Here is a 20,063-nt window from a genome sequence, read left to right on the forward strand (position 1 = left end):
GTTGCCTGACTGTTTCCAGCGGTGTCTCCATTCGTCCAGGAGAGTGTTTGATCTGTGCATGTGGCCGGAGGAGGCCGGCTAGGGCCCGGCGCGAGAGGCAGCAACCGCACAATGAATGGGAATAATGAGGCGCTGAAACAATAGAGGCCTGAATAATGCATGCGAGATAAGGAGATACGAGACTCTCTCGAGTGCAGCGGCCGCCAGCCCCGGCAACTACAGGGCTGTGGAACTGTGACAAGTATAGCAATAGGATTTGTGGGACATTTGGAGTAGCTTTTGATGGTTGTTGTAGTTTTTTGCAGTAGGATTTGTTGAGTGTTTCATGTCGTTTTTGCTTCAGGTCTGTTTCGTATTGAGGAGAAAGAGGAAGTTAAAAAACGCCCAGCCAGCCCCGGTGACTGGGGCGTTGCTATGCCAACAAAGCTCCGGTTGGTCGGGGGACCACTGGAGGGACCTGTCTCAATCCTGACAGCTGGCCAGTCCTCTGCTGAACACACACACACACACACATAAGCAACACACAAACACATGTCACTGCCAGTATATAGCAGGTTCTCTCCTCACATGTCACAAGACATAGACAGCCTATGGTGACCCACAAAGAGGCCAAATACCCCCTCCTACACACATAAATACACTATATCTGTGTGAGTGTGTGTGCGCAAGCGCGTGTATCCCATACACAACATGGGAGCGGGGACACCGAATGTTGTGTAGCGCGCAAAAGAACTGTCCATACAACCACTCGCGGCAAACCATTGAGACCTAATCAATAGCTGCTCCACGCGTGGTTGTCAAGTATTTACCGTCTTGAAACGTAACAAACAGAGTTTGGCCTCAGAGACCCTGCTGAAAAGCGAGAATTCGACATCATGATATAAATAAACCGCTCAATACGGCCATTTAACTAAAGCTCGGGAGTTAAGCAGTATACCACTGTACGCGTTTAGACAAGCGGTCGCCGCTTCTGAAGACTGTCACGCCTGCCTTCATATCATTATGAAATCATAAGATTGTAGAAGCAACTAGAAGTTTAAAGGGTGAATACTGGGAGACTTCGGGCAGGGAAGCGAGCAACTGGTAACGGTGGGGTTATCAGTAGGTGTTTATCTGCAAGTCGCGCCTAGATGTCAACCACTTTAGTGGTCCACGGTCCCCGTCACTTACCTCCGACACACAGCAATGACATCTCTCAAACGCCGCTTTGGTGAACGTTTCCCTGCTTTTTCTTACTTGGGGAGCGTTCCTCGGTGTCCGCCGCCCGTGTGTAGATGGATGAATGAATGGAGGAGAAATCTCCGCCGCGGCTCTTATCACATGTCACCGTTAATATTAACCGTAAAAAACGGTAAAAACGTAAACGTGGAATTTCAGAGTTGGAATGTTTTGTTCCTCCACACTTCCTCCGTTTTACGCCGTGTGTGGCTCGCGGTGTGTCGGTATTCCCCGGGTCTTTTCAGCTCTCCGCTTCCCGACGCTCAGCCATGTTTTTCCAGCATCACATCTGTGTGGACTGATACCGAAAGTGACGTCAGAACGGTGATGAGGGGATTGGAATCACGACGCTCATGAACACCTGATTGAGAAGCCTTGCTCTCCACGAGGGCCATGACCTGTCAGTGTCCTGTCATAATCAGCACTGTACATAACTAGGAAGCTTAATTGCGTCCAGCAACTATACGGCCACGACCGTACACTAATGGAATAGGGTGAAGTGGATCAATTAACTTCAAAACTTTGATATAAGCTTTTCTCGAACGTTTCGATTAATTCTAACTTAAACTGCTTAGTTTTTTTTCACTATTTTATTCTCCTAGTATAGGGCGTGTATGGTAGGCTATATTATGAGGTTAGGAAACGACGTGGACAACCATTGCCCTCTGGTGGACGACTGTAATATGACATTTTTGTAGATCTATTTGGGGACTTTTTCAGCTTGATTTATTGATAGGACAGTTGGAGAGGGAAATGAAAGCCGTCAGAGGAGGGGGGACAGGGGACAGGGGCGGAAACCAACCGTATTTGACATTGCAGACTTGGAACTTACTGGCAACAACGACAGACAAATCACCATTCACTTTTAATGAACGCAAACATTACAAAAAAACATCTCCATCAAATGCATATTCCTGTTTTGAGAAAATTAACACAAACATTTAAGACACACCCCCAACACACACTGCTCCAAGGAAATGATACACAAACCCAGAGGGGCTGTGGTCAGTTACTGTAAAGATGATTGGTCACTGTAGCACCCAAGCTACCTCTCGCCACCAATCAGAAACTCCTCCACGGACAGCCAGGGTTCTGTCAACTAGAGCAGTTCTCCCGACAGACTGGAGTAGAACCGGGCAAAAGTGTCTGGTTCTGTACATGCATGTCTGTGAGGAACAGTGAACACTATACAAGGATTGTGGGGTTATCCTGGGGTCATCGTCAGGGTCGTCAACTTTGACCTCACCTTCAGGGCTGCCTTCTCACAGCTTCTCACTGGGAACGAGAAGAGACAAGAAGTGTCAGCGACAGGAAGTGTAAGGTTAGAGACAGGAAGTGTTAAGACACCGAAAGGATGGGTGGACATGTATGGAAGGATGGATAGATGTGCAGATGGAAGGATGGATGCATACTTTTCCAGATGGCCCAGCACGTCCCTCAGCTGGGAGAGCAGGGCGCGGTGCTCGTGAGGGCTGCTCTCTAGCGCCCCACTGAGGCGACTCAGATAGGAGTCCAGATTCCCCAGCGAGGGCGTCTCTCCTGTACCTGGGGGACGGGATACACTCAGTTTGACTACACAGCAACGGCTGCTTCACAAGGTACAGCACGTGTGTGTGATAGACCTGGCTGTGTGTGTGTGTGTGTGTACCTGGCAGGGCTATGGAGCTGAGGCTGCTGACCAGCGTGTGTTTGATGACCAGCAGGTGGCGCTGCAGTGCGTGCGTCCTCAGCTCGTCCTGCCCTAGCTCCGCCTCCAGGCGCTCCTTGGCGGCGAACATGTCGGAGATGTGCTTCTGCAGGACGCCGTTCTGTTCCTCAAACTCCACGTTGGCCTTCCTCAGGCGCCGTAGCTCCGCCTCCCGGGCTGGGGGGGGGGGGGGGGTGGGGGCAATAAGGGAGAAAAGGGGGACAGTGAAGGAGAGAGAGAGCGAGAGACAAGGACAGGAAAGGAGGGAGAGATTAACAACTGATAGTGGCCCTTACAAAACCCTTACCCCTATTACCCATGTACACACACACACACTCTCTCCCACATCCCCTACCTTCCTCTTACACTCACCCTCTCTTTATCATACACACCGTCTCTCTCTCTTATGCCCCCTCCCTCCCGCTGTCCACACACACAGTAGTGTAGTCAGTAGTGGTCTCTGGTCTCACCTTTGTTCTGGTCCAGGAACTCCTCGGTGAACATGGGTACATCAAACCTGGGAGATATCTCCAAGCCCTAAAGGAGACCACACACACACACACACACGCCCCTGTAATCAACCTAACGACTCAAAGAAGAACAAGGTGGAAACACTCCTTAAAACTCTTCCATGAAAAACGTGGAAGAAACCTGAGGAGATGGTTAGGATGACAACACTACTGCAATACTAATACACCCAGAGGTAACAACAGGAAGCAGAGAGGTACCTTGTTGGAGACTCCAGAGCTGTTAGCGTTGATGATGACTGAGGGAGACTCCTCTGGAAACCACCAATAAAATCACATCAGACAGGGTGTGTTTGTGTATGTGAAAATATGGATGTGTGTGTGTGTGAGCTGCAGGCCTCACCTCTCTTGACCTTCTTGTCTTGGATCTTGGCGGTGGTGATCTGGTAGGCTTCGCTCTGCTGGTACTCCTTCAGCTCTCTGGCATACTGCACCTTTTCACGCTCCGCCTCGTCCAGGTAGCGCTGACACACACATATACTCAGACCAGCTGGTTCTAACTTGTTACTGTTTCAAATGGTTCAGTGTGTTCTGTATGGCTCCTGTGTGTTCTAACAGGTTCCTGTGTTCTAGCTGGTTCCTGTGTGTTTGAACTGGTTCCTGTGTATTCTAGCTGGTTCCTGTGTGTCCTAGCTGGTTCCTGTGTGTCCTAGCTGGTTCCTGTGTGTCCTAGCTGGTTCCTGTGTGTCCTAGCTGGTTCCTGTGTGTCCTAGCTGGTTCCTGTGTGTTCTAGCTGGTTCCTGTGTGTTCTAGCTGGTTCCTGTGTGTTTGAACTGGTTCCTGTGTATTCTAGCTGGTTCCTGTGTGTCCTAGCTGGTTCCTGTGTGTCCTAGCTGGTTCCTGTGTGTCCTAGCAGGTACCTGTTTGTCGGTGGGGTTGAGGCGGCTCCACTCTGCGCCCAGCCTCTTGGTGATCTCTGGGAAGGGCAGGTCTGGGTGCTGGGCCCGGATCTGCTCGCGCCGTGCGTTCAGGAACCGGACGTACCCCGTGACCGGGGCCTTGGGTCCGTTGGGGAGAACCTTCTTCCTCTTCTTTCCCTTCGGCCAGCCCCTCTTCTTGGCCGGCTGCACGGAGACGAAACACTGTCAGATGTTCCGTTAACGTTTTATTCATGTTTCTATCCGACGTTCAAAAGAGATTTGTTGTTAGATGTTCTATAAGGGGTTCCGTTATCGGTTAGCGTTCTGTGAAGGTTCAGTTCGATTGTGCGCGTATGTGTGTGTGTGCGTGTGTGCATGTGTGTTCCCGGGTCTTGCCTCTTCGTGCGGGGTCTCAGATGAGTGAGGGCCTCGAGGGTGGGAACCCTCGCCCTGTTCCTGCTTCACTCCTCCCATTATTATGATATTATGATCCCGGCTCTGTCTACCTCCTGAAACACACCAACAGCTTATCAAACCAACAGTTCATTGTCAGTCAAGTGTCCAACTAAATGTAATTACTAACTTTATTGGGTCTTGAATACATGACCTTGCTGGACAATCCAAACGTGTTAATTGGACAGCGGACCATCTCACTTATCCTTGTGTGTCGCCTCGGTCTATCTAGCTGTTTATCTAGAAAAGCTAGTTATGTAGATTCATAGTGTGTTAGCTAGCTACATAGGCGGACAATGGATTAAACGTTGAACATTCCCGCGAGCTGTCTCTGCAAAAACTAAAACGGACACTATTGTATGCATTTACTTTTTGCATCGATAGCAATTTCGGTCACTATTATGAGAGATATACCCTAACCTCTTCGTAAAACATTACATTTTATTAACAGCTACTCACCCTCGCGAAGCTCAACCAACCTTCAGGAAGCTGTACTTACTAATTGCTGATTGGTTGATGCAATGCCTACGTATATAACTAGTACTAACCATCCCCTCCCCCTCCCATAATATCCGCACGTAACTTCAACCAAGGACGGTTACAACGTAGCAACTGTGAAACGTTGTGTTTTACATGGTATCACTTCGCTACCCAAACCGTATGTAATATTTTATGAACTGTGACGACATGTTATATAGGCTATGGCCTATCGGACAAGATAGACCGCTTTTCAAGCCCAGGCAGAGACCGCTTGTTCAAGCAAAATGGCATAATAATTAAATCATGTATATTAGACACAATCACTATGATCACACGAATCAAATACCATTTGAAGCCAATAGCGGTGTGATAGTTTCCCCCATCTAACATTAAACCCCTTCATCCGTGTGCTGCTACAGTGAGGTTCGGCTCATTCCGCTTGTGTAGCCGGGTATGCACTGCTGTGGTTGTTTACCCCATCAGCAGACCCTGCAGTACTCTCCATCCAAGATGGCGGCAGGTGAAAGCAACAGCAGGGCACCATGTCTCAATTTCTCCAGCCCCGGACCACTGGGCAACGCTCAGCCGAGCAACAACGCCCATTCCACGCCCGCAATTAACGAGGGCTCGGCGGGTCCCTCCGGAGGGGCGACAAGGACGGTGAGACACTCAAACCCTCAACCGGGCCCAGGTCGCGGCGGTAGCACCGAGGTGAGAGTAGAGAGCTCTCCGAACAGACAGCACACTACCCTACAGACAGCGGGACAAGGTGCGCGGGCAGCCACATCCGCAGGGCGAGCGTCTGCGACAGCGACGAACATGACAGCTTCTGCCGCAGCCCCTGCGGAGTCTGCCGTCTCCTCCACGCTTCCTAATAGCCCCTCGTCCGCCGCAGTGCTGGTGTACCGGGAACCGGTGTACAACTGGCAAGCCACCAAAAACACCGTGAAAGAACGGTTTGCGTTTCTGTTTAACAACGAGGTTCTCAGTGACGTGCATTTTCTGGTAGGGAAGGGAATGGGAGTACAGCGGATACCAGCGCACAGGTAAGGATTCCTGATATAGCCTAACCTACTGTGACTATAAACGGGCGGATTGGGAATGTTGTTGAGTAAAGAAACGTACGTTGTTAGATCTACCTGATAGTCTAGGTCATCATATTTTAAAGTAGGTTGACATTATCGGGGTGTAAAAAGCATTGCACAGTTATCACAACGACTTATACGCGTTTATTTCATACCGTTGTCTCTACAGTCCCCAGTCTACGGTCAACATATTTTATGTTTCAAGTCTGATCGATAGTGCGCATGAGCATCACTGTGATCGTCTATAAAAAAGAACTGCTATTATTCCGCCGGGGTGACTGTACCGTCAAACGTAACCCTACCGCTCGCTCTGTTTTTGTTTTAGATTTGCTCTTGCCGTCGGTAGCGCAGTGTTTGATGCCATGTTCAATGGCGGCATGGCCACCACATCGACCGAGATAGAACTGCCTGACGTGGAGCCCGCTGCCTTCCTCGCCTTGCTCAAGTAAGCGAATCTATCTCGGGAGGAATTCAGCCTGACATACGACGTTTAATCTCATGTCGTCCTCATCTCTCCTCCGGGGCTTTTACCGGGGCCGGAGAAGGGTTGACCGAAGGGAGAAGGGTTGTTGTGAATTATAATGGCGTCATGGTTCATGGTCTCCCTGTGGATGACGATGCCAGTAGCGGAGGGTGTGTGTGAATGGTACATCTGATATGCTCATACTCACAACTGATTTGTCTCTGTGTGTGTGTGTGTGTGTGTGTGTGTGTGTGCGTGCATGCACCTAAATGCACGGATGTGTTTACTTAGAGATTGACAGTGGTTCTGATTGTGGTCGTGGTTCTGTTCCAGGTTCCTATACTCAGACGAGGTCCAGATCGGCCCGGAGACAGTGATGACAACACTGTACACAGCTAAGAAGTATGCAGTACCGGCACTGGAGGCCCACTGTGTAGACTTCCTGAAGAAAAACCTGAGAGCAGACAACGCCTTCATGCTGCTCACACAAGTAGGCTCACACACATACACACCGCACAGACACACGCGCGTACACACACACACAGAACGCCTGACGACGCGTGATGTTGTTGTTGCTGTGTTGCAGGCCAGGCTGTTTGACGAACCCCAGCTGGCCAGCCTCTGTCTGGAGAACATTGACAAGAACACTGTGGATGCCCTGTCTGCAGAGGGCTTCACCGATATAGACCTGGGTACTTCTGTCTGTCTGTCTCTGCCTGTCTCTCTCTCTGTCTGTCTCTCTGCCTGTTTCTCTCTCTCTGTCTCTCTGCCTGTCTCTCTCTCTCTGTCTGTCTGCCTGTCGCTCTCTGTCTGCCTGTCGCTCTCTGTCTGCCTGTCTGCCTGTCTGTCTGTCTGATCAATCATCAATTCTTCCTCTCAACACATCCTGTTTCCGACCGATCCACTCTGACATCACTTCCTCCCCCGCCCCGCCTCCCTGCAGACACCCTGGTGGCCGTGTTGGAGAGGGACACCCTCGGGGTGCGGGAGGTGCGTCTGTTTGGGGCGGCGGTGCGCTGGGCAGACGCGGAGACCCAGAGGCAGCAGTTCCAGCCCACGCCCGAGAACAAGCGCAAGGTCCTGGGCAAGGCCCTGGCGCTCATCCGCTTCCCCCTCATGACCATCGAGGAGTTCGCCGCAGGTGCGACCACTTAAAAGGGCCTCACTATCTATGTGTTTAACACTAATGTGTGTTATTAAGAGTATATAAGTGTAAAATCATGATATATGTAATGATACTTGTAAGGGTCAGGGTTTGTGTTGTAGTATGATGAGATACACATTAGTTAATAGGTAATGAGGCTTAACCTTATTAGATGTTTACTTACATTAACATGTGCTAATGAGACCTAACTTATGAACGATATTCATAATTAGTAAGGCTTACTACTGTTAACTAACCCCTATTGCCAGCCCCTGGAACTACGGTGTTATTGTTGAATGGTTTTGGGGGCGCCATGGTAGCTCACCAGATTAGCGTGAGCACCATGTAGGTTTAGGCCTTACCGCAGTGACCTGTGTTTCGAATCCAGCCCGGGCCCTTTGCAACATGTCTTCTTCTCTCTCTCTCTCTCTCTCTCTCTCTCTCTCTCTCTCTCTCTCTCTCTCTCTCTCTCTCTCTCTCTCTCTCTCTCTCTCTCTCTCTCTCTGTGTCTCTCTCTCTCTCTCTCTGTGTGTGTCTTTCTCTCTCTCTCTCTCTCTCTCTCTCTCTCTCTCTCTCTCTCTCTCTCTCTGTGTCTTTCTCTCTCTCTCTCTCTCTCTCTCTCTCTCTCTCTCTCTCTCTCTCTCTGTGTCTCTCTGTCTCTCGCTCGCTCTACCCCGGTGTCCCGCCGCAGGGCCGGCCCAGACGGGGATCCTGACCGACCGGGAGGTGGTCACTCTGTTCCTGCACTTCACGGTGAACCCCAAGCCCCAGGTGGAGTTCATCGACCGGCCTCGCTGCTGCCTGCGGGGGAAGGAGTGCAGCATCACCCGCTTCGCCCAGGTGGAGAGTCGCTGGGGGTACAGCGGGACCAGCGACCGCATCCGGTGAGACACACACACACTCATGTACACACTCTCTCACGCACACACACACACACTCATACTCATACACACACATCTGGTGAGACATGCAGGTCCATGTTGTTTACCGCAGGAGCCTCGTGTGTTTGTCTTCCCAGGTTCTCGGTCAACCGCAGGATATTTGTGGTGGGGTTCGGCCTGTACGGGTCGATACATGGACCCACAGACTACCAGGTCAACATCCAGGTCAGCCCCAGCACACTTCACATCTCACAAACACTGTATTCACTCAGCAGAAGCTTTCGGCCAAAGCGGAGTACAAAATATCGCTCACGGAAAGTACAGCATAACGACAGGGATCAGAAGTGCGTAGTTCTAAGTGTTTCAGTGGTCAGTCAGTGTCGGGTCTGTGTTCACAGGACCGAGTGAGAAGTAACCGCGTCTCAGCCACACACACTCACTCCCACAATTCCTGTCCTCCCCTGACCCCGCAGGTCATCCACACAGACAGCAACACGGTGCTGGGCCAGAACGACACAGGCTTCAGCTGTGACGGCTCGTCCAACACCTTCAGGGTGATGTTCAAGGAGCCTGTTGAGATCCTACCCAGCGTCAACTACATTGCCTGCGCCACGCTCAAGGTAGGCCGCTCCCCTCAGCCTCTAACTGTAGCCTCTGCCCTAGCCTTTACCTCATCTTTTAACCCTAGCCTCTAATCCTAGCCTGTACCACAGCCTCTGCCCTAGCTTTCACCTCAGCTTCTAACCCTAGCCTCTACCTTAGCCTCTAACCTTAGCCTGTACCTCAGCCGCTAACCCTAGCCTCTACCTCAGCCTCTAACTCTAGCCTTTACCTCAGGTTCTAACCCTAGCCTCTACCCCAGCCCCTATCCTAGCCTTCATCTCAGTTTCTAATCCTAGCCTCTATCCTAGCCTTTACCTCAGCCTCCAACTATAGCCTGTACCTCAGCCTCAAACTGTAGCCTCTAACCCGAGCCTCTATCCTACCCTCCACACACAAACTGATTCATTTAACCGATTTAATTAACTGATTAACGAGGCGAAATCTCTGTTTTGATCATTTAATCTGATGCATCTAAATGCCGTCTCCCCCGGCCAGGGCCCAGACTCACACTACGGGACTAAGGGCATGAGGAAGGTGACCCACGAGGCTCCTGCCACCGGCACCAAGACCTGCTTCACCTTCTGCTACGCGGCGGGGAACAACAACGGCACCTCCGTGGAGGACGGACAGATCCCGGAGGTCATCTTCTACACCTAGGCCGTGACCTCCGACCTCTCGCCCCCCACCTCAGACAGCCAATCGCTGAGGAGGGGGGCTCTTCTGTATACTCTGGAAACGTTCTCTCTCTCTCTCCGCCCCGCCTTGAGGGGATCTCTGATGAGTCATGATGGGATAGGTGGCCCTTCACACCCTGTCCTGTCGCATTAGATCAGAGATTACCCAGAAGGCCGTGCGGCGAGGCAGCATGTTTAGGGAGTTTGGAGAAAAGGTCTTAGCTGAGTCAGGCCGTGTAAGAAAACGACATCAGACATCTGTATCACCTTCATCCTCTAGGCAGCCATGACACCACTACATCAGCATTCTGCCGTCTGAGCCTGACTCCCCACTGTTCCCCTGGAGGGAGCCTTGTTCTAGCTGCGTGGCGTGCTCTGGTTCCTGGTCGCCTGGTTTTCTGGTTCTAGGAAGCCTGGTTGTTGGGTCTCTTGGTTCTTTGTGGCCTGGTGTTTGGACCTCTTCTCTCTGGGTGGCCTGGTTCTAGGATCTGCTGGTTCTAGGGCCTCCTGGTTCTAGGTGGTGCTGGTTCCTGCAGGTCCTAGGGACTTGTTCTGCCCCAGACTGGTGGAGAAGGCCTATCCATTCATATGTAAATAAATGAGTTGCAAAAGCAATGCAAGCTGAGCTGTAGGAGACGGTCTCACCCTCATAGAGACAACGTATTTGATTTGCACTGATGCACTTTGGCGGGTCGAGGGCAATCGCTCAAAATGAGTAAAAAAATGGAAAAAAAAGGTTTCTGATATTAAATTAGCTATTTCTGTGTTTAATAAATAATGAAAGGAACTTGTTCTCATCTAAATTAAATTCTACGAATTGAATGTATAAATATGGTGAAGATATCGGTGCTGATGGATTAGCAAGAGAAGAGAGCCTTACTGCAGGAACTCACTTTATAAAGACTTTCCTTATCGAGGGACACGGGTCAGTATGATCAGAAAGCCATGTTTGAACTTTGACCTCACTCAGACGACCGCATGGTCCTCCATGTTTGAGCCTTGACCATGACCACATGGTCCACCCAGTTTAAACTTTGACCTCACGCAGACCAACATGGTGAGTGGCTCGCATGGGTTCATCAAACAGCACCACTACAACCTGACCACAGCGGTCAATGTGGTCGACCAGGGTGGGGATTCATTCACTTATTTGCATGTTTACCAAACAACCTGTCCTTTAGGGGTCGAGTTCAATGGATCTGTTGATTGTCTAAGCTGGTGTTATTTCTGTCACGGTACAACACAACTGTTTGACATGTCAAGCTATGATTCTGTCTATAGTGACCCCACTCTGGCTTATCTGTCCATTGTAAATAAATGGCTGAATGATGTTAGTGTGTGTGTGTGAGGTTTCTGCACCCTTCAGTGTGACAAGCATGCAAAGATGATTGTACACACACACACACACACACACTTGTTCACCGTGATTACTCTATACACACACACACACAATGCAGAGGTGGACACACATAGCCAATGATATCAACGTGGTTTGTGCACCTGGACACGAGACAACTTTAACATGTGGAATGTGAAGAGAGCTTAGCCCCCATTTCATGGTTTATTATCCTTCAACACCGCAAACATGACAACCCAAAACCATCTGTTCCTTCAACACAAGATGTTTTACGCACTTCCTGTCATTGTTCCCAATTTTAAAATGTTGCGTACTTGTTCCCAAACTTATCAATTTAAGTTTATCAATCATACTTTGTTCACCTCACACGTAATATTTACTTAAATAACACTTTAGTAATGGTGTCCTATTGGTCTACATTTTAAGCACTTGTTCCCCCAATTTAAAAAATACATTACATGTAATTGTTTCTTAAATCGCTTAATTTCAATGTCATTTTTAGTTTTTTCCCCAAGGCCTCTTTGTTCCATCTTGCACTTTGTACTTGTGAAATGTTATTTGGTCCCCACTGTTCTATCCTGGGCCATGTCTTGGAGCGTCGTGATTGGTGGTGGGTGAGGGGAAGCCGGAGCCAGGTGATTGGAGGAGGGAGAGGGGGGGGCAGGACAGGCGTGGTTCTTCTACAGCTTGTCCAGGTAGTTGTCGAGAGCTGGGATGCCCTCTTTCAAGCCCTTGCGTTTGCGGGTGTCAGTAACGACCTGCGCGGGTTTGGAGGAAGGCTCGGAGGGGTCGCCCTGCAAGATCTGCCAGTGGTCAAACACACACTGGGGGAACGCCTGGCCTCCCGTGTTGGAGCGAAGGTCAGCGGTGAAGCCTGAGGGAGACGGGGAACACAGAGGAGGAAGAGGAAGGAGAACACGTTCAGACATCACATTTAACAAATCACTGATAAACTGACAAAAAAAAACTGAGTTTGAGGCTGCTGGTGAGCTAACCAGGTAACAACATACAGCCCTGCTGCACTCACCATTTTAGTTTTATATTGTAGTTCTGTCAGTATTTTGTTGTACATTTTTCTACATTAACATTTTATATTGTATATTTAAGGATACCACACACACACACACACACCAAGATTCAATTTGTTTACTGTATGCACCTAGCCTGGCTCTGCCCTCCTACGTACTTCCGCTCAATTTGGATTTTGCTTCTGTACTAGGTCTGGGATTTTAGTGCATCAGTCGGTTTTCAGAAACATTTTTTTGTAGGTCCAATCAGCGAACAGAGAGTGGCTGAGAACGATGACGTTGATGTTGTGCACTAGTTTGAGTTGTAGTTCAGTAATGGCGGCGGAGAAAGATGCGAGTAAAGCTATTCTGCGGGTGTGGCAATGCTGCCAAATATCCATAAGTTAAAGGCGGAGCAAGAACAATCATTGCTGAGTTTTGTTGGTGGCCATGATGTTGTGGCCCTCCTCCCCACGGGGTTTGGGTATGTATGAGGGTCTGGTTAGGACCAGGCTAGTATGCACCTGCCCACCAAAGTAAATTCCTTGTTTGTGAACACTTAATTGGCGATTAAAAAAAAATTCTGATTCTGACCAATTTATGATACAGGCCGATTACCCATGTTTTCAGGAAGTGAATTGCTTATGGGGCCAGCTTCGCACTAACACATTCGCAAACTACAGACTTTGTTGGAGGGTAGAAGGTGTGCGTGTGGACTCACCAAAGGACTCGTTGACAGGCAGGTAGGCCTTGACCACAAACATGGGGGTTCCCATGATGTGGGACTCCTCGAACACGTGGCCCCTCTTCCTGTTCAGCACGCCGTAAATCCCTCCAACCACCTGCTCAGGACACTAGGGGGGGGGGGGGGGGGAAGGTCAAGGGTCAATACTGTCTGAATGACCTCAGGACTTGGAAACAGGATAGCCATTCAGAGAGGGAGCGATGAGACAGTACAGCTGCCTCTTAGTGTGTTAGTTCATAGACCTAGAACCTCCCCACACACACACACACACACACACACCGTACCTGGATCTCCACCAGGTAGACTGGCTCCATGAGTCGAGGCTGAGCGGTGAGCTGGCAGGCGTAGAGGACGCGCCGCGCCGTGGGGATGATCTGCCCGCCGCCGCGGTGGATGGCGTCCGTGTGCAGCGCCACGTCGTGGAGGTCGAAACGAACGGCCCTCATGTTCTCCTCGCACAGAGCACCCTGTGGACACACACGGGGGAGGGCGTACGCTTGATTCGGTTGACGTTCGTCTCCCGCTTCCTCTACGAGTCAAGCACCACTTTCTTCATCTCAAAACTTTTCCCCTCCCTCACCGCTTACCTCCTCCACTCCCCCTTCCTGCCTCCCTACCCGCCACAGGAGCCCAGCCAATCACACCATCGTTGATCCCGTTCACGGTACTGCCTCACCCCTGACCCCTGCTCCCTCCCCTCACCTCCTTGGTGGCCCACTGGAACCCAGCCACAACGCTGTCCTTGATCTCGTTCAGGTACTGCACCCCCTTGGTCACGTCCATCATCAGGTTGGGCCCAGTGCCGTCCGGGCCGAAGCACCAGATCTTGCGGGCCTCGGACGCGTCCCACTCATACTTCTCCGTGAGGAAGCGGGCCCGGGTCTTGAACTCTTGGCGCGGGGACACGTCGCCCTTCTCGATGTCCTCCGCGAGGCCCTCTGGGAAGGGGCGGGCCTTCATGAAGAGGCGGTTGTGCTTGTTGGGGGACTTGGAGAGGCACATCTGGCTGGACTCCTCGCTCACCGTCTCCCTGTACGACACCACAGGGTCGGATTTCTGGAGGGGGGCAGAGAGAGGGGGGCAGAGGCGCAGTCAATCGCTGGAGGTACAGTTTAGTAGTTCCCCTCCCAACCATCTCCCTTTCTTCAGAGGAATACATTTACATGTTGTCATTTAGCAGACGCTCTTATCCAGAGCGACTTACAGTAAGTACAGGGACATTCCAAGGGGAATGTCCCTGTAGGGTGTAGTAGGGTGAAGTGCCTTGCCCAAGGACACGTCATTTGGCACGGCCGGGAATCGAACTGGCAACCTTCAGATTACGAGCCCGATTCCCTCACCGCTCAGCCACCTGACTGAATCTGAATACAAGCATAATACTTCAGACAGAGCACCGGATACAGCAGTCTCCCCCCCATCCTCCTATCCATCTCACCTTCAGAGGAATACAGGCATGATCTTCCTCCAGGTCCTTCAGGCAGATCTCCAGGTGCAGCTCCCCGGCGCCAGCGATGATGTGCTCCCCAGACTCCTCGATGATGCACTGCACCATGGGGTCGGACTTGGACAGGCGCTTCAGGCCCTCCACCAGCTTGGGCAGGTCGGCCGGGTTCTTGGCCTCCACCGCCACCCTGACCACGGGGCTCACGCTGAACTTCATCACCCTCATGTTGTGGGCCTGCTCGAAGGTGGTGATGGTGCCCGTCTTCACCAGGAACTGGTCCACGCCCACCAGCCCCACGATGTTGCCACAGGGGACGTCCTCGATGGGCTCCACGTAGCGGCCCATCATCAGGATGGTCCTGGAGGGAGGAGGGGAGGGAGTGGATTGAAGATACCCGATTTCTGGATGGGTTTGAGGTGTGTGTGGGTCTTCACGTGTGTGTGTTTTACCTCTGGGTGGGTTTGAGGGGTGTGTGTGTGTGTTTTACCTCTGGATGGGTTTGAGATGTGTGTGTGTCTTCACGTGTGTGTGTTTTACCTCTAGATGGGTTTGAAGTGTGTGTGTGTATCTACGCGTGTGTGTGTTTTACCTCTGGATGGGTTTGACGTAGAGGTCTTCCTTCTTGCCCGGGGCGAAGTTGGGCCCCATGATGCGGACCTTGAGGCCCGTGGAGACGCACCCGGAGAAGACGCGGCCGAAGGCGTAGAAGCGGCCCTTGTCTGTGGTGGGCACCATCTTGGAGATGTACATCATCAAAGGGGCCTTGGGGTCACAGTTCTTGATACCTGACACAGTCATGGAGGGGCAGGGAGAGAGTGAGCGACGCGTGGTGTGGAGACCTAGAAGTCAAATAAATGGTGTATCTACGGCATGTGTGTGTGTGTGTGTGTGGGGGGGGGGGGGTATGGTGTGTGTGTGCCTCACCCATGGCGGCCTCGTCGTCCCCGGGGCCCTCGTACAGCAGCTCACAGCGGTACTTCTGGGCGGTGACGGGGGAAGGCAGGTGGATGGTGATCATCTGCAGCAGGGCCTCTCCGGCGGGCAGCCACCGCCTCATCACGGCCTTCAGCAGGGGCTTGCCCTCCTTCTCCTTGTCCTCGGAGTCCAGCTTGATGTCCAGCTTCTCTATCAGCTTGGCTGTATCCTCCTTCTTGAAGTTCATGACGGCGTCAAACACCTGGGGGGGGGGAGAGGGGTCGAGTCGTGTGTGTGTGTAGGATTGAAATGTGTGCGAGGTTGACCGGGGGGGCGAACGAGGGGTGTGCAAGCGCAGTCAGACATGAGGTAGTCATCACTAGACAGTCAGGTCAAAGTGAAGAATGTTTCATTCATCATTTAGGGCACAGCTCAGGTAAATCAGTCCCATTTCAGCCCAGGTGTGTCGGGCCCAGCCTAGGAGAAGCTCACCTTAAAGATGGGGTCCAGGACGAGCTGGGCGAAGGTCCGGGGCAACTTCTTGCCGTCTGGGCTGGTGGCAGTCTTACTGAACTTCCCAGTGGCCGGGTCAAAGTACCTGAGGGGGAGAGGGGGCAGAGGACCAATCAGAACGCGCCAATGACCCACGTCATTTTTTGGGTCAAAGCCTTCACTTCCTGTCTGCCTCACCTGTCTCCCCCGTCTGCCTCACCTGTCTCCCCACAGTTTCTTCATCATGTCCTCCACCTTCTTGCAGCGCTCATCGGGCCCCAGCTGAGCATCTCCCTTGGCGGAGAACTTGGTGACGTACATCTCCGCAAACTGCTTCAGGGTGAAGGCCCAGCCGTGCAGGCCCGAGCCAAACCCCACCGTGCCGATCTTCGGGTCGATCTGGGACACACAGGAGAGAGAGAGAGGTATCCAATCAGAATCAACGTCGATGATGCTGCTCATCATCGGATGATGTTAGATTAAGCTTAATCCAGGTTTGGATTACAGACCTAAGGTCGAATATGGGTTCATTTGATGCAGCAAATGATGTGTTGTTATGTGTGTGTATTTACAGTGTGTGCATGTATATGTACAGGTGGGGTGTGTGAAGGGTGGGCGGTGTGAACGCGCATGTGTGTGAAGGGTGAAAAATGTGTTTACTGACAAGGTGTGTGTGTAAATTAGGAGTTACTATGCCATATGCCTGGTCAGACAGAAGGTTATCATCACTAGACAGTCAGGTCAAAGTGAAGAATGTTTGAGTCATCATTCAGATGCAGGCACTCCAGCCATAAGGAATAGTTGTGCGATTCTAATACGTATATAGTTAAGGAGATGCAACATCCTTTAAAACACATCAGTTTTGAAGCCCCGCCCCCTCAGGGAGGAGGGCGTGTCTCGGCACACCCACCATGATGTTCCCCATGGGCCCCCCCTCGTCCTCGCCGTAGGTGCAGATGATGACGTTGACGTTCTCCACGATGCGCTGGAAGGTCTGGAAGAGCGCGTCGGGCTCCAGCTGCAGCTCCAGCAGGGCGCGGTCCATCTTGTTCATCATCAGGACGGGCTTGATGCGCTCGGCGATGGCCTGGCGGAGGACAGTCTCCGTCTGAACACACACGCCTGGGGGGGTGGGGGGGGATAGACGTAAGGCGAGCAGGTGAGGAAGGGCAAGGAGGGAGATGAGAGGAGGAGACGTGGGGAGGGGAACCGTTAACCCCCTGTGGAACCACGTGACAAAATAAGACTTTAACAAGCTACATGGAAATAATGGAAATGTTGACATGAAAAGTTACTGGTGATATTCGATCACCGAGGTCAGACGGCTCACCAGACACGCAGTCGACGACCACGAGGGCCCCGTCCGTGACGCGGAGCGCGGCGGTGACCTCGGAGGAGAAGTCCACGTGGCCGGGCGAGTCGATCAGGTTGATGAGGAAGCCGGAGCCGTCTTTGCACTGCTTGATGAAGGCCAAGTCGTTCTCGCTCAGCTCGTAGTACATGGAGATGGCCCTGCAGGGGAGAACGCAGAGGTCAGAGAGGGAGGGAGGAGAGAGGGGGGACAGGGTCAGAGAGGGAGGAGAGGGTCAGAGAGGGGGGGGGGGCAAATACAGAGAACGAGGCTGTCCGAGAGGGAGAGAGAGGGGGTCACAGTGAGAAAGGGAACAGGGTCAGTGGGTGGAGCAGATAGAGAGAGAGCGAGGGGGGGGGGGTCAGAGAGAGTGGGGGGGTGAGGTCACTGAGAACAAGAGAGCGGGACAAAGAGGGGAGGGCAGTTTATTGTATAATGTACTCATGGGTGACCAGAGGGAAGACATGCTATCTGGTCATCTCAAGTGGGGACTCGATAATTTTTTATCCAAAATGACAGAGAGGGAGGATTTAAACTTGTATCTTCTTGATCTGAAGTACTGCATTGCTAAGCTATACATATTGCATGGGCGACCAGTGTCAAGCGAATAGAGGAAAGACATGTTTAAAGTCCAGTCTAGAGGGCTAGACTGGGGAATAGCTAAATATGAGGTACCAGAGTTTGGACCTCAGGAGAAAAACATGCATTTAAATATTGCCCAACTCCAAATGTCAAAAATGTCCTCTATGTATGATCTGTGGTTGGGCGGGCCTCACAAACGCAGAAGCTGGTTATGGGCCTGGACGGGACATAACTCTGCAAGGTGGCTGGTGGAGGGGGACAGACACTCACGTGGACTTGATGGTGATGCAGCGCTCCTGTTCATCCTTTCGCGTGTCGGTGAAACGGGTCTCCCCTGCGCGGGCACCAGCGATGATACCGGCCTTGGACACCAGCGAGTCCGTCAGGGTGGATTTGCCATGGTCAACGTGCGCAATCACGGACATGTTTCGGATGTTGGACTTCTTGTCCATGATCTCACGGATCTGGTCTACGGTAAAGTTCACCTGGGGAGGGAGGGGTTGAGCGAACTGTATAAGCCATAATTCAGATAATTTAAATTATTTATCAGTTTTGGCATGCTAATGTGATTAGATGGTCACACAAGGCTAACACTGAAAGCAGCAACTCTTGTGTTTCTATAATCAGCAGCCGCGCTGTCTATTGTTTACGCATCATGGGTAGCTGACGTGTCCACGTGTATACGGGCATGACAATCACAGCCAACTACCTAGCCTAGCCTCGTGAAATGCCGGTTTGGCCTTACGTCCATTGTCTCTGTTGGTTTGTTACTTTTCTGTTAGCAAACCAATCACCCGCCCAACAGTGCTAGTATAGCTACGTTTACGTTTCCGGTTTAACCGGCATCGAGGCATGATCAGCTCTACAGATAATATAACTGCAGTAGCTGATGTAATGACTGGCTCGTGAACGTTTCCCGCAGCTGACGTTAGCATATGTAGCAAAAACCGCTGTTAGGCACCTTTTCTGTAGCGTTAGTTAATGGAATGCTTGTCAAAGCGTTAACAGAATAATTACATGTCATTTCAAGGAAACGTTAGATCCTCGTATTTTACGTCTAGCAAGCAAGCTATATAACTGCATAAAATAGAACTGTCCATCAACTTTTGGTGAACGCGCAATCTGTCTTCCGGTGCCATGTTTAAGGGTGTCAACGCCAAAAAAAATAAAAAGACTTGATCATCTGACTCACTGTGTATATCTAGCACATGTTAGACATATAAAAATATTCCTACAACTCACCATTTTGACGGATGGTTGTAGATTTTCTTTAAGGAGAGGGAAACTGGATTTTAACACCGCCCAATACCACCATCTCACGGGGCACTGGGAGAGAAGAGAAAGTTGACGTCACGAGGCACGTTTTTAAAGCGGAGGCGTGCTCATGCGCGTAACAACACTTCTTTTGGAGGAAGGCAAAAGCCAGCTAAGTTCATTGCTGTGGTCAAAGTTTAACATAAGATTGAAGAAAGGCCATGATATAGATAGTATGTTAACACAGAAACACCCTCATAAATATGTGCAGAGATGGAGGTGAACAAGGTAAGAAGACAAGTGCAAACTTTAGTCGTGTTAGGCCTTATCAGAAAGACAATCATTTTTCAGGCACTACATGTTTTTATTTATTTGAAATAACTCGACAGTTCTGATCCATAACTGTCCTGTAATTCTTCTCCATAATGATAGTGATGATATTAGTAACCAATGTTGTGGGGGGAAAATCGATACTTATAGTCGAGGTTCCTGGAGAACTATCGTTCTGATGGTATTTTCGTTCCGACTCCAACTTTAATTTAAGCGCAGCTGATGCCAATAATTAGCTGTGGTAGTCATCTTGGTTTTAATGGGTTTAGCGCTACACGCTGACAATCTCAGCTGTGGAGGCATTGGTAGCCTACAGCTGTCTCCTTGCAAGACATTGACGTATTCTTATTTTAAAGCGTGGTCCTTTGTGTTTTTATGTAATATTACGTGTGCTCTTGGTCTGTATCTGTGAACCTTGAGTTTGTAAATAAAGTTTGATTTGAATTGAAAATGGCCTACCTTTTCATGCAAATTAACGTACATTTTTACTGTTCAAAAACTTCCAGATTCA

General features: G+C 50.8%; 4 protein-coding genes and 2 non-coding genes across 12 annotated transcripts in view; 1 reads left to right on the forward strand and 5 right to left on the reverse strand.

The window, feature by feature from the left end:
• The window catches only part of unc13a (unc-13 homolog A (C. elegans)), a 27,712-nt gene extending 26,485 nt beyond the window's left edge, over nucleotides 1-1,227 (reverse strand). Inside the window, exon 1 of the mRNA XM_062452586.1 lies at nucleotides 1,171-1,227. Within this exon, the coding sequence (XP_062308570.1) occupies nucleotides 1,171-1,192 (22 nt within the window). The 5' untranslated portion in view covers nucleotides 1,193-1,227. The remainder of the gene's footprint in view (nucleotides 1-1,170) is intronic.
• Nucleotides 1,228-2,070: 843 nt separating this feature from the next.
• Nucleotides 2,071-6,484, reverse strand: hmg20b (high mobility group 20B). 6 transcript variants are annotated; one of them, XM_062452633.1, is made up of 9 exons: nucleotides 6,466-6,484; nucleotides 4,689-4,801; nucleotides 4,293-4,514; nucleotides 3,776-3,896; nucleotides 3,634-3,686; nucleotides 3,376-3,442; nucleotides 2,867-3,082; nucleotides 2,631-2,763; nucleotides 2,071-2,493 (listed from the first exon to the last, which is right to left on the reverse strand). In XM_062452633.1, exons 2-9 carry the CDS (start codon nucleotides 4,764-4,766, stop codon nucleotides 2,481-2,483), a joined length of 903 nt encoding a protein of 300 aa, XP_062308617.1. In that variant the 5' UTR covers nucleotides 4,767-4,801; nucleotides 6,466-6,484; the 3' UTR covers nucleotides 2,071-2,480. The 6 variants fall into 6 exon arrangements, with proteins under 6 accessions (XP_062308617.1, XP_062308616.1, XP_062308614.1 ...); XM_062452632.1 differs by lacking the exon at nucleotides 6,466-6,484 and adding an exon at nucleotides 5,701-5,867; XM_062452630.1 differs by lacking the exon at nucleotides 6,466-6,484 and adding an exon at nucleotides 5,572-5,623 and having other exon boundaries at nucleotides 4,293-4,496.
• Nucleotides 5,325-11,421, forward strand: btbd2a (BTB (POZ) domain containing 2a). The gene is made up of 9 exons (XM_062452628.1): nucleotides 5,325-6,271; nucleotides 6,636-6,755; nucleotides 7,107-7,263; nucleotides 7,360-7,465; nucleotides 7,717-7,914; nucleotides 8,609-8,801; nucleotides 8,936-9,023; nucleotides 9,272-9,418; nucleotides 9,897-11,421. Exons 1-9 carry the CDS (start codon nucleotides 5,679-5,681, stop codon nucleotides 10,056-10,058), a joined length of 1,764 nt encoding a protein of 587 aa, XP_062308612.1. The 5' UTR covers nucleotides 5,325-5,678; the 3' UTR covers nucleotides 10,059-11,421.
• Nucleotides 11,422-11,591: 170 nt separating this feature from the next.
• LOC134012946 (elongation factor 2b) lies at nucleotides 11,592-19,350 on the reverse strand. Of its 2 annotated transcripts, XM_062452636.1 has the most exons (13): nucleotides 19,211-19,350; nucleotides 18,239-18,453; nucleotides 17,366-17,547; nucleotides 16,946-17,157; nucleotides 16,256-16,434; nucleotides 16,036-16,141; nucleotides 15,553-15,805; nucleotides 15,218-15,413; nucleotides 14,620-14,986; nucleotides 13,887-14,240; nucleotides 13,469-13,651; nucleotides 13,161-13,293; nucleotides 11,592-12,306 (listed from the first exon to the last, which is right to left on the reverse strand). In XM_062452636.1, the coding sequence occupies exons 1-13, from the start codon at nucleotides 19,211-19,213 to the stop codon at nucleotides 12,113-12,115; spliced, it is 2,577 nt and encodes an 858-aa protein (XP_062308620.1). In that variant the 5' UTR covers nucleotides 19,214-19,350; the 3' UTR covers nucleotides 11,592-12,112. The 2 variants fall into 2 exon arrangements, 1 of the variants encoding a protein (XP_062308620.1); XR_009928659.1 differs by lacking the exons at nucleotides 11,592-12,306; nucleotides 13,161-13,293 and having other exon boundaries at nucleotides 13,555-13,651; nucleotides 13,772-14,240.
• LOC134013445 (small nucleolar RNA SNORD37) lies at nucleotides 15,900-15,967 on the reverse strand. The gene has a single exon (XR_009928933.1). It is a non-coding gene; the product is annotated as a small nucleolar RNA SNORD37 (small nucleolar RNA).
• On the reverse strand, nucleotides 16,741-16,808 carry LOC134013444 (small nucleolar RNA SNORD37). Its single transcript, XR_009928932.1, has one exon. It is a non-coding gene; the product is annotated as a small nucleolar RNA SNORD37 (small nucleolar RNA).
• Nucleotides 19,351-20,063: the final 713 nt, after the last annotated feature.

The sequence above is a fragment of the Osmerus eperlanus genome, chromosome 26 (genome assembly GCF_963692335.1).
Source record: "Osmerus eperlanus chromosome 26, fOsmEpe2.1, whole genome shotgun sequence".
NCBI classification, from domain to species: Eukaryota; Metazoa; Chordata; class Actinopteri; order Osmeriformes; family Osmeridae; genus Osmerus; species Osmerus eperlanus.